This window comes from Pavona decussata, unplaced genomic scaffold, assembly GCF_977016875.1.
Source record: "Pavona decussata unplaced genomic scaffold, jaPavDecu1.1 SCAFFOLD_8, whole genome shotgun sequence".
Taxonomy (NCBI): Eukaryota; Metazoa; Cnidaria; class Anthozoa; order Scleractinia; family Agariciidae; genus Pavona; species Pavona decussata.
Window position 1 is genome coordinate 2655001 of NW_028145431.1, and position 12097 is coordinate 2667097.

Sequence of the window (12097 nt, forward strand, 5' to 3'; positions counted from 1 at the left end):
CTGTAAAAAACAAAGCGATGTATGGCGTTTTTTTCCAATTGAAGCTCTATTTTCTCTGAAAAATGCATGGTTACCCCCAATTTTCCCTTTTTATATCTAGAGCACTTACTAATTTCTGCTTTCTCCGAATAGTTTGAAACCACGCAAAAATATCGCTGTATTAAGGTGGATTTCCACTGTCGCGCAAATTTTGCGTGCGTACAGACGTGAATTTAGCTGGCTTTACGTACGTAAATAGAATAAGAAGCGATGCATGAGCCGCGTGCGTAAACGTAAAAATTTGAACAGCACTCAACTTTTTACGTTTACGCACGCGACTCATACATCGCTTCTTATTCTATTTATGTACGTAAAGCCAGCTAAATTCACGTCTGTACGCACGTAAAATTTACGCGATAGTGGAAATCCACCTTTAGTAGGCACCACCAATAGGAAACCCGAGTATCTCGAGATGCGCAGAACTTATGCGCACTAACAAAAGTAGGCACCGCCCTCAAATAGTCAGGCATGGAGCGCGCGACGCGACAATCGAGAATCACGTGATCTTCATACGAGCGGGAAATCCCCGAGACGCGATTATAAGATAGAAAAATAAAGCGTCACGTTTAATTTTTCCTCAGACCAGTACTGCGGTGCGCTGCTTCGCCGACCGCTGTTCGAAGATTGCGCTTTTTCACACTCCTTTCTCGATCGTCGGACTAACGTGCCCCGCTATCTTTGAAATGCCCTGATTGGTTAGTGTCTGCTGTTAACTTCAGTATTTGAACAACTATAGGTTTCAAGTACGTTATTAAACGGTCCATTATGATATTTTATACCTTGAGAGGCAGATGGTCAAGATTGTCAACGTCAGCCCCACCGCAGATAAAGCGCACCCCACGTAAGATATTGCGGCTAGTGTCTTTTGATGGTGTTTTGAAATTTCGGAACCTTTGTTAAGAATTGTTTGGGACGTAAAGCCATGCTTCTGTCTCAAAATTTCCAAGTAGTTGGTCACCATTGATTCGGGAATTTCCTTCAAGGATCAAAGAACAATATTTCAACTTCGAAATAATTAAAAATTGCACAGAAACGTGCAGGTGTCACAACGTACGTAACAGGAAATTATGCTTATAGATTCCAGTCTGTCTCCAATCTGGAGTCTGTTGTTCGCTTTCGTTGTTCAGCGGTCTTCGCTAGATTAATACCCAGACTCTCCAGACTCGCGCAGTATAAAGGACATGTGTGAAGAAGGACGCCATGTTTTCTAGGCGGTCTTTCAGTGTGAAGTGTGTGAAGTTTCATCTTATCATGTTTCCAGTTCTGGAGGTTCAAGAGTCTTCTGTAACTAAGTATTTATCATGCCTGTCAGTTACTAGTGTTTTTACGTGGTAATATAACTCGTATTTTCCTTTTCTATCTACCTTAGAAACCGTGCGTACTAGTAAAGTAATTTACTTTAATTTAATGTCAATAACCCGGAGAGTGCTTGCGCAATCTCCGGCAAGCCAGAGGCTCATGATAAAGTGCTTGACAATAATCCAGATCGAATTGGAATTTGGAAATGCTGGTTTACTTTTTGATGGGAGGGGAAAACCGGAGTACCCGGAGAAAAACCTCTCGGAGCGAGGACGAGAACCAACAACAAACTCAAAGTTAACCCAAATATGATGCCGAGTCTGGGAATCGAACCTGGGCCACATTGGTGGGAGGCGAGTGTTCTCACCACTGCGCCATCCCTTCTCCCTGCTTTATCTTTTAGCCTATTCCTTTATCCGCCGTTTTTGGCCAGAATTACTATATGAACCTGCGCACAACCACACTTACCTCAAAACTAAAAGCTGTTTTGTTCAAGAAAACTGTTGAATATAGTTCAAAATGCTTGACACTTCTGAGATAAAACCAACAGGAGTTTTTAATCAAAAGTTTGAGGTCGTAAAGACTTTTGGAAGCATCTGTTACATTCATATCCAGCCTCATCACCATGATGAAATAAACGCCCCTGAAACAAAAAAACAAAAACAAAAAGCGGACTAGTTAAGGGGGTATTGTCATAACATCTCATCCTTTACTGATGTGCTGACAATTTTCACAACAAGTTAAGCACAGATATAGCCATGCACTAAACATAACTCGACGCTAAACTGGCCAAAAGGCCAACTAGGCCCGAGCGGTGGCGAAAAATTTAGTCACAGCGAAGAGCGGGAAAACATGGAGGTGGTGCTAAACGCGCGAGAACATTCCTCTGGTGCTAAGCGCGGGAAAAAGCGTAGGCGATGAAGAGCGCGGGAAAAATGCAGCCGGTCCGAAGGGCGAGAGGACGCGTGGCCTGTGGAAAACGCGGGAAAACATGAGGTCCTGCCAACAGGTAAAAAGTACTTAACCATGTTACTAATTTGTACGATTAGTTTTGGTGCCTTGTTTTTAAATGATATACTCAACTCATTGTTATCTTACGTTTCTTCTTGCAGAGTGTCAGGATTAAGAGCCGTATCCTCTGTTGAGTTGATTTTCTGTCCACCAAGTGACGGAGGTCTGAAAAAATAAACAAAAACAAAGAAAGTAACCACTGAGCTACGAAAACAGAGGTATGAGTTGGGCTTTAAATTACTGTAGAAAAAACAAGGAAATGCAGTCTAAAAAGACAGCGTGTTTTTCCTACCTGAAGAAAATGCCCTCAGACGTCTTGTTAAGTAAGGTTGACTTATACTTTCCAAAAATGTTGACTCTCACAAAGAAGTCAAACATGTTCCAAAACTGAAATATCAAGACGACAAAGATTAGCAACGTTCTGATAAATAGCTACGATATATAATGGTAATTGAACTGAGTGGAGCGCAATTTGGTCTGAAATCATACGCGTGATTTCAAAATCGAACGAGCGCGCAGCGCGAATTTGTTTGAAATCACAAGTATGATTTCACAAGTATGATTTCAGACCAAAATTGCACGACACAAAGTTTAATTACCACTTTATTACATCTATTTTGAAATCACAGAGTATCATTGTCAATATTAATATTCTATTTTTGTTACTTCATTTCCATTTTGATGGGCTAAAGAAAGGATGCGATTTAGAACAAAAAATGATGCAAGTTGGGAATAAATTGCACTGTTGAGAGCCAATCAGATTGCAAGGATCACCAGTGATTTCAAAATGGGTGTAATAAATATTATAATACTGCGCAATAACGATGTACTCTAGACTATGCACAGTGGCCTATTTACACTCCCTTAAATCCAACCCAGAGGGTCTGTAAACAGCCGTGATTTTTCAAACGGAGTGACATGTAATAATATGTGACAACTCACCCCTTGTTCAACGTCAGCAGCAAGCGTTTTGCATGACTCACAGTCTCTCTTGTCCTTCTTGAAGAATTCTGTTGTGAAGTTATGGTTCAAAATCACACCAGAAGCGTGGAAATGGACTGACACTTTCTCTCCTGCACCAAAACCTATCATCACAGATTTTAAGTCAGTTTAAACGAATTATTGTGGGGTGTCATAGGGGTCCAGGAACACTGAAGTCAAACGTGCGAGAACCGGAAAAAGAGGGAGGGGAAAGGAAGGCGGGTGGGAAGGGGGGTGAGGACCTAGGAAAAGGGGGGGACCTTGGAAAGCGAGTGAAATAACAGACAAAAAATTGGAATACTGCATTATATTTTGAAATGGAGCTAGAGTAAGGAAGATCCTGTAGCCAGGAGTAAATTTCGTTGGAGATTTGTGAAGCCGGACTGCCAACCTACCCGCAATCACCCCCACATCATCGTTTTGAAACTCTACATCTTCGTTTAGTTTGTAAGTGGCGACAGGATAATACATGGTCTCGTTCGGCTAAGTGCGGGGTTGTAGGACATCGCAACAATGGTTTTGCTTCTTGACTGTAATAGTAATACTGATTCATTCAGCACTACTCCACAATGTGTGTCTTCAAAAGTTCTTCACAGTTTAAAAGAGAGGTGTCCGATCGGACAACAGGGTATGATGGGAGTTGCTGTCATTCATGATCTCATTCCCCGTTATCGTAGGCATGAATGCAAATTGTTAAAATTATAAGGACAGTAGTTCTTGATAAAAACCATTCTTGCCGTTCACGGTCGCTTCATAGGCTTTATTCGGCGGTGAAGTGACGGTTTGGAGGGTTGTCACTTTAAGGACCTCAACAGCAGCGGCGAAACGAGCGATTTTTTATCTGGCACGCACAGGCGACTAGATGCGGCACGTCCTCGCACAACGACCAAAAAATCATAGAATAAAGTCTGGAGGAACTCTCAAACAAGTTGAACTTTTCGTGACAAAGTGCGTATTTTTCGCGTTCCCTGCGCAAGAATAGCCTCCCACGCAGTCGTTTTTAATAGGGGACTCGTATTACCTCCTCCCCACAAATACGAGTCCCCGAAAAACGACTGCGTGGGACTGCTATGTGCAAGAGTGGCTACCCGCGCGATTTTCGCGGCGCGGTAGAGACGTGACTTTTTTGAGAAACTGTATCGTCTATCCAAGCAAAAATAAAATAAAATAAAATAAAATAAAATAAAACGCAGTTCATTGCTATCCGGTTTACCTGTGAGCAGTCCAATGAGTACAAGTGTCCCTAGTCGCCCAAATAATGGCTCCATCGAGTTCAATGATGCTGAGATAAATAACAACAGGCTCCTTTGTTAGACCTTATAGCCTTTAAAGTTAGACTGTGATCATTCATATGAAAGCTACTGCATGAGAAGTACTTTACTGTAGTGCTATTTATTATGCCGTAAAGGTGGTTTGTAGAAATCCTAAAGTGTGACCATTCAAATGAAAGCTACCGAACAGTACTTTCATGTGATGGTGTTTATCAAGCTGTACAAGGTGGTTCTTACTTTTGAGTCTGTCGATGAAATACATAAAATATCCGATGACCATTCAATTGAAAGTTACCGAGTAGTACTTTCTTGTGGTGCTGTTTATTATGCTGTACAAGGTGGTTCTAACTTAAGAGTTTGTAGATGAAATCCCAAAGTATGATCATTCAAAATGAAAGCTGCTGAGCAGGACTTTCCTGTGGTGCTGTTTGTTAAGCTGTAGAAAATGCTTTTAGCGTTTGAGTCTGTGGATGAAATCCTAAAGTGTGACACTTCAAATGAAAGCTGAGTAGTACTTTCCTGTGGTGCTGTTTATTATGCTGTACAAGGTGGTTCTAACTTCTGAGTCTGTGGGTGAAATCCTAAAGTGTGACCATTCAAATGAAAGCTACTGAGCAGTACTTTCCTGTGGTGCTGTTTATTATGCTGTAGAAAATGCTTCTAGCGTTTCACTTCAAATGAAAGCTGAGTAGTACTCTCTTGTGGTGCTGTTTATTATGCTGTACAAGGTGGTTCTAACTTCTGAGTCTGTGGGTGAAATCCTTAAGTGTGACCCTTCAAATGAAAGCTGCTGAGCAGTACTTTGCTGCGGCGTTTTTTTTTTATGCTACACAAGGTGGTCTAAGAATGAACGAAATCCATTGTACAGTACATTTCTGTTGTACAGTTTATCATGTTATGTAGTAGGCGGTGTTAACTTTTGAGTCTGTAAAGTGTATTTATATGAAAGATACTTTTTTCACGGTACTCTTTTTTTTTTTGCTAAACAACTAGGCAACATCCAAAATTTGGCGCAAACATCTTTCCCACTATACCTTAATTTCTTGGTTGGAATCTTGATCTGAATTTGCTTCACTGCATACTATTTCGTGTACCTTTCTACTTTTGAAGTTTCCGGATTATTAAAAATCACACCTTCTAGCAAGCCCGTGTACATTTAGTCTGACCCTTCAATTGAAAGCTACTAAGCAGTACTTTCCTGTGGTGCTGTTTATTATGCTGTACAAGGTGGTTCTAACTTTTGAGTCTGTGGATGAAAGCCTAAAGTATGACCATTCAAATGAAAGCTACTGAGCAGTACTTTCCTGTGGTGCTGTTTATCATGCTGTACATGCAAGGTGGTTCTAACTTTGGAGTCTGTGGGTGAAATCCTAAAGTGTGACCATTCAAAAGAAAGCTACTGAGCAGTACTTTCCTGTGGTATTGTTTATTGCTGTACAAGGCGGTTCTAACTTTAGGGTTTGTAGATGAAATCCCATGCATACTATTTCGTGTACCTTTCTACTTTTGAAGTTTCCCGATTATTAAAAATCACACCTTCTAACAAGCCCATGTACATTTGAAGTTAAAATTCAAAGTAAGAGTTGGCCGCCGGGACGTTCTAACAGTTGAGCTCTTTTTGGCACGAATTAATAATTGCTTCTGCCAAGTTCTTGTGCTATTGAGAAACTGTTGCGGCATATATATTTCCCAGGGACTACCCTTAGTCAACGAATAGTCGCAATTTCTAAATTGCGGCTTTATCGCCTTTACGAAAGAAATTAATTCTCAATTTTTGCAATGTCAATAGAAAGCACCCATTTACGCCAAACCTTATTATTTTTAAATTGAAACTCGCCCCACAAAAAATTGGAACCAACAAATTTTAAGGGATAACGCATTTGAATACCTTAAATTTGGGGGAGATGATAAGCTATTCAAAACGCCCAGAACACTTTTATTTTACCTCTGTTATACTGAGAAATAAAAGGCAACAGAAAGCTCATTTAAATGGAATACAATAATAATTTCAATGGAACATAAAATATGATTACCTTTAAATTCCAGATTTCGCACCTTTTCCTGACTGTTATTGGAAAAGAAACAAAGTCTCTTGGTTTTTTTTTTATAAACTGCGTGTCCAAACGTTGGCCCGTTTATATGAGGGGTAATTTTAAAGTACGTTTGTGCGGTCACGGATGTCGGCAGTGAAGCTAAAATGCAGTCAACGAACGACACCGGGTAATTGGCATCTGTCGTTCTCTTTGTTCAGCTGTTTTTTTGGTGAAAGTAGATTTAGAAATGTCATTCAAAACACAATGAAGTGATTACCTCAGTGGTAGAGTGTACACTAAAGCCTAAAATATGACGAAATAGACATAAAACGCCAAAAAAAAAAAAAAAAAACCGTCCTCTTGTATTTTTTTTTACTAAGGACCTCGTTGACGAAAAAGTTTATCATTTGTTTGGAACTCGTCGTATGAGGGTACCTTGCTTGAAGTGCACTTAAGGAAGGCAAGAAATAGCAGGTTACTAGAGCATTCATGTCAATCACGAACTATGCTAAAACGCCAACGTTTCAGATCGATTTTATTTACTCTTCAGAAATACCATCATGTTTCAAGATAGCCAGTAGACTTTTTTTTTATCAGTCGTTTGGAGTTCTGGCCGGATAAGGTTGGGTTCCTTGAACTTCACTTTAGGTGAGAAATAGCTCAGAGTCAGAGCGTTCACTGGGGTCGGTTATGATCTATGGTGATAAGGCGAATATCCGAGTTTATTTACTTAACCTTGTGCATAGCAAGAGCTCAATGTTTTTTTTTCTCTCGGGGACCAAAAAAATAGAGAGAAAAAAAAATAGAAAAATAAATAAAACTAAATAAATAAATGCGAAGTCCTCCGAATGTACTATTACCAGACTGGAACTGATAGAAGCAAAGGACTTATTCAAAGTCGTAGTTTCTTGCGGTCTCCTTGGGTGAACAGTTTCTCGTCCGAATTATGAGGATTGAAATGCACCAATTATAGCCGAGCGTCACAAAGGGTGATGCGTAATAACGTCGGCCTCATCGGCTGACGCGGGCAGATAGAAATAAACAAACCGGGATACAAATAAAACCAGAAAAATCCAAGGATAGGGAAACATCCAAACAAACGAGCGGACAAAGAAACAAGCAAAGAGGCAAACAAAAAGATAACGAAAAGAAAATTAAACAAACAAAATAAAGAATAAACAAAAAATAAAAGTACTTATCAAACACGCAGACAGATAAACAAACCATAGCCAAAAAAATTAAACAACAACAAATATTTGAAGAAAATAAAGCAAAAACAATACAAGCAAAATATATTCTTAGAAATCTTCAGGTAGAAAGTTTACCGACTGGTTCCTAATTTTTAAATCGAAGAAACCGATACATGCATTTGATATTGAAATACAGTGTACACCTTATTCCATGTTTTTAATTTAGGCTCTGTTCAGAGGGAGTGAAATGTCTGTAATTGTTATCCAGCGTATGAGCTGGTTCAGCACAAACAAATTTGACAAATTTTTGGACAAATGTTTGGACAAATTTTACTTGTTCGTGTGTCTGAAAGGGTGAACAATCTTTCCCTGTTCGTTTGCGCAATTAAATAATAAATAAATGAAATAAATAAATAAATGAAATAAATAAATAAATATACATAGCTACTGCGTAGGGCTTCAAAAAAAAAAAAACTAAATGATCGCCTACGCGTTACAGTATGTGATAATTGATAAAAAAAGGTAATAACAAATTTAACATTACAGTCTATAAATCAAAAGCAAATCTCAAACAATTAGGTCTTTAGAACACGTTTATCAACGTGGCACTGTATTACACGTTCAGAAAATGTAGCTGTTACTCGTTAAAATTTATTACACCTATTACATATAAAATATGACAAAAAATCATGCCATATTAAAAAATATATTACCATATTTATTCGATTAACCGCCCACCTTCGAATAAGCGCCCACCCCAATCTGAAACCCCAAAAAGTAAATAAGCGCCCACCCCACCCCCTCACAACAAAAAAACATTTCTGTACTTGCCCAGCGTGAAGTAAGAGGAAAGTCAGTTGATTTCCAAAATTGGTTTTAGGTACGGTAATCAATGAATTTTTATATTGCTTATGGCTTGTTTATGTTAGCTTTTGTTTTGTCTTGTTTTTTTATTCTTTAAAAATGTCCTCGCTTGCGGAAAATGTTGGGAAAATAATAAGCGCCCGCCCTCGAATTAGCGCCCATCTCGAACAAGTGCCCACCCTTATGGCGGCAGTGTTCGGATTTAGGTGAAAATTTAAGTTTCAGAAAGTTTGAGGAAACGGAATTTTAATCCTGGAATTTACTAGCTCTTAACTAGTTTTACGAAATGCTAGCTGCTAGCTCACTTTTTAATTTTCCTTTATTTAGCTAACTGCTATTTGGTGTTTTGTGTAATTACTTTCTGTGTGATTTACAACAAATAAACGTCTAACAGGAAATGAAATATATTGGCCATTTACTGAAGATCAATCTGCGAGAATTAACCGCAATTTGAAGGGCAAATTGAATTTCCATCAATCATGTTCTGGTTACTGATTGCAGACAACTTGTCTATTTTGGACAGATTTACTAACACGAAGGGTAATTTGATGTGATGTGGAATCCCTGATGCGTAATCAGTTTTACGTTGCACCTGTTCAATTGGCGGCTTGTAAGTTTGGTTCTTGAATTCATATAATAGAGTTAACGCTGTACAGTGGAACCTCTATTTAACAAGCCTCAAATTAACGAACTCCTCGGTATAACGAACGATATTCTCCAGTCAGGCCTTTTAAAATCTATGGCACAGAACTTCGTTATAACGAACCCTCGCTGAACGAACCAATTACCCTAGTCCTTTGGCACTTCGTTAGTTCCACTGTATCTTTCGTGAGTTCAAGTAACCCTTCGAACAAATTTCAAAACTAAAACTTTCAATTAACGTCAGTGTATTAAAATCTCAAATCCAACTACCACATCGTGGAGCTTTCATTTGAATGAGTTTCAACACTAAAAATTAAAACTGAGACCTGATATCACACGGTTCATGGCTCCTTGATGTGAATCTAAGAGGGAGAGAATCAACTATTTTAATACTAGTGATCGCTTGTTGTTCGCTGATTGTACCACCAGTAGAAGGAGAAATCCCGCGTCAGTTGTTTCACCTTTATATCGATTTCAGTTATTTAGTACAGTATAATAAAACAAGGGCTGAATGTTAGTCGCGGTCGACTGTTGTCATTTGTTTTTACTTAATCAACTGATCACCCACAACCACTTAGTCCTAGCCTGAGTTTTCCAAGCAAAAGCAGAGAATAATTCTCCAAGATCCATCTTAAAAATATAACAAAAAAACTCGCAGTACCATGGATGGATATAATCTGAGAGTGAAAAGCTAGAGCCACCGTGTGATAAAGAGCACCACGGAAAAGTTCTGCTCGGTAGGTTTCATTTGAATGATCATGCTTCAGGATTCAATCTACAAATTCAAAAGTGAGAACTACCATCCACAGAATAAACAGCAGCTTAGGAAAGTTCTGCTCGGTAGCTTTCATTTGAAATATCATACTTCAGGATTTAATCCACAGATTCAAAAGTGAGAACTACCATCCACAGAATAAACAGCAGCTTAGGAAAGTTCTACTCGGTAGCTTTCATTTGAAATATCATACTTCGGGATTTAATCCATAAATTCAAAAGTGAGAGCTACCATCCACAGAATAAACAGCAGCTTAGGAAAGTTCTGCTCGGTAGCTTTCATTTGAATGGTCATACTTCAGGATTTCGTCCACAAATTCAAAAGTGAGAACTACTATCTACGGGATAGCAAACAGCAGTTCAGGAAAGAGCTGCTCAGTAGCTTTCATTTGAATGGTTACACTTCTAGTTCTTAACGAATTAAAGAAATTACAGGAGCATACAACCCGTAAAGGAAACTGTTCATTGCCTTGACTGAGTTCTTGTAGTTGAATAGAGAGCAGAGCTTTTCGAAAAATACAGCGGAAAGTAACTGAAAGCTTTTTTTTCATGGAAGCCGTTATGTATGATCCAGTTCAGATGTGCTTATGAAATTTAACTGAATCGAATAAAAAAAATTTCCATTAGCAAGCTTTCCTGAGTGACATTTATGTTAACTTCTGAAGAAAACACCGCTTTCGCCATAAAAGATCCATTGACAGAATTATGGAAGATTTTTATATTGGGATTTCTGTCACATTAATGCTATAAAAGTTTTAGCTCGTCAAATATCTAAATTGAATTAAATAAACTTTTTATACGTTTGGCTTTGTAGGATATGAATATGGTCTTTAGTTTGAAAAAAAATGATAATAGGATACTCCCGATGATGTTGCAATCGCCTCGTTTAAAGCATTAAGTTAAAATTAAAACTATCAGGCCAAATGAGCTAAAAATCGCATGAATTAAACTGAGAAAGTGGAAAAAAATACATTCTTAGAAACCAGCGATCGAAATGATATAGTCACTTACCTTGTTAAAAATGAAATGAACTTCTTCGAGTCGCAATGCAGTTTTAGCGGAAAATTTCTACAAAGCTTAGAAATTTTATCAAACGAGCGATTAAGGTCTTTTGTCCCTTTCTAACTTATTAAATGCGAAAAGCTAACTGAGTAATATTGATATCCTGGCAACAAATTGCTAGGAAAATATTTTAGGATCGAAAACTGCAAATTTCAGTAATTCTTCAAACACATTTGAGTGGCACTTGCGACAGTTGCAGACTGCTGTGTAAATACATTCTCGGCAAAAATACAATAAAAAATTTTGCGCATTTGTCATTGGCTTGTTGAAATGTCAGTGGTTGAAAATCAAACGGATGTGCTTTTGAAACAATATTTGTTTACTCGAATATCTGACCGTTTGGCTGAATTGCTTTTTTCGATTCCTTGTTTACTTTACAGTAAAAGCTAGAACTATGAAATATGATTTTAGATTGATCAGTTGTCCCTTCACAGGTTCCTTTAGTAGAGGACCATAGAGCATGTTGCGATGGGAAAATCGGCTTTTGCCTCCCCTCCACACAGAATCTGACCCGTTCTCATGCGGCAAGGCTATAATAAACTTTACTTTTTTTTCTGCAAAATTTATAAGCTGCTTCTGCTATAAGATTACTTTGGCCTCTGGTCTACATTTGTAGGACTGGTTTTGTCATGTAGCTGTTCAAATACTGATCTGACGTGATGATGACTAGCCAGTCCGCAGAATATGGCCGTGCACGCGCGAGTATTGTTCACACACGTTGTGTGTGCACGCCAAACTTTCCATGATGAACGCCAAATTTTGTTTACTGAAGGAACTTGCTGGAAAATAGCCCCTACGACATACCGTCCAGAATGTTAAATTTTCACTCTTACTTAAGTATATATTAAAAACGTTTGTTCTATATTACTGATTAATAAATATGATAAGAATAGAACTTCAGAAAAAGCGTTTTCTACGTTACACGCAAACG

The 12097-nt window shown here is 38.5% G+C and overlaps 1 protein-coding gene across 2 annotated transcripts in view; it reads right to left on the reverse strand.

Annotated features, from left to right (window-relative positions):
- Positions 1-11292, reverse strand: part of LOC146488929 (adhesion G-protein coupled receptor D1-like) — a 14749-nt gene extending 3457 nt beyond the window's left edge. The window contains exons 1-7 of one of the 2 annotated variants that reach the window (XM_085114764.1): positions 11116-11292; positions 4544-4612; positions 3292-3434; positions 2642-2736; positions 2437-2514; positions 1807-1981; positions 819-1015 (exon numbers count right to left, since the gene is read on the reverse strand). In XM_085114764.1, coding sequence (XP_084970890.1) covers positions 819-1015; positions 1807-1981; positions 2437-2514; positions 2642-2736; positions 3292-3434; positions 4544-4598 — 743 coding nt within the window. In that variant the 5' untranslated portion in view covers positions 4599-4612; positions 11116-11292. Of the gene's footprint in view, positions 1-818; positions 1016-1806; positions 1982-2436; positions 2515-2641; positions 2737-3291; positions 3435-4543; positions 4613-6634; positions 6776-11115 lie in introns of those variants that run through there. The other variant, XM_085114773.1, reaches the window with a different exon arrangement.
- Positions 11293-12097: the final 805 nt, after the last annotated feature.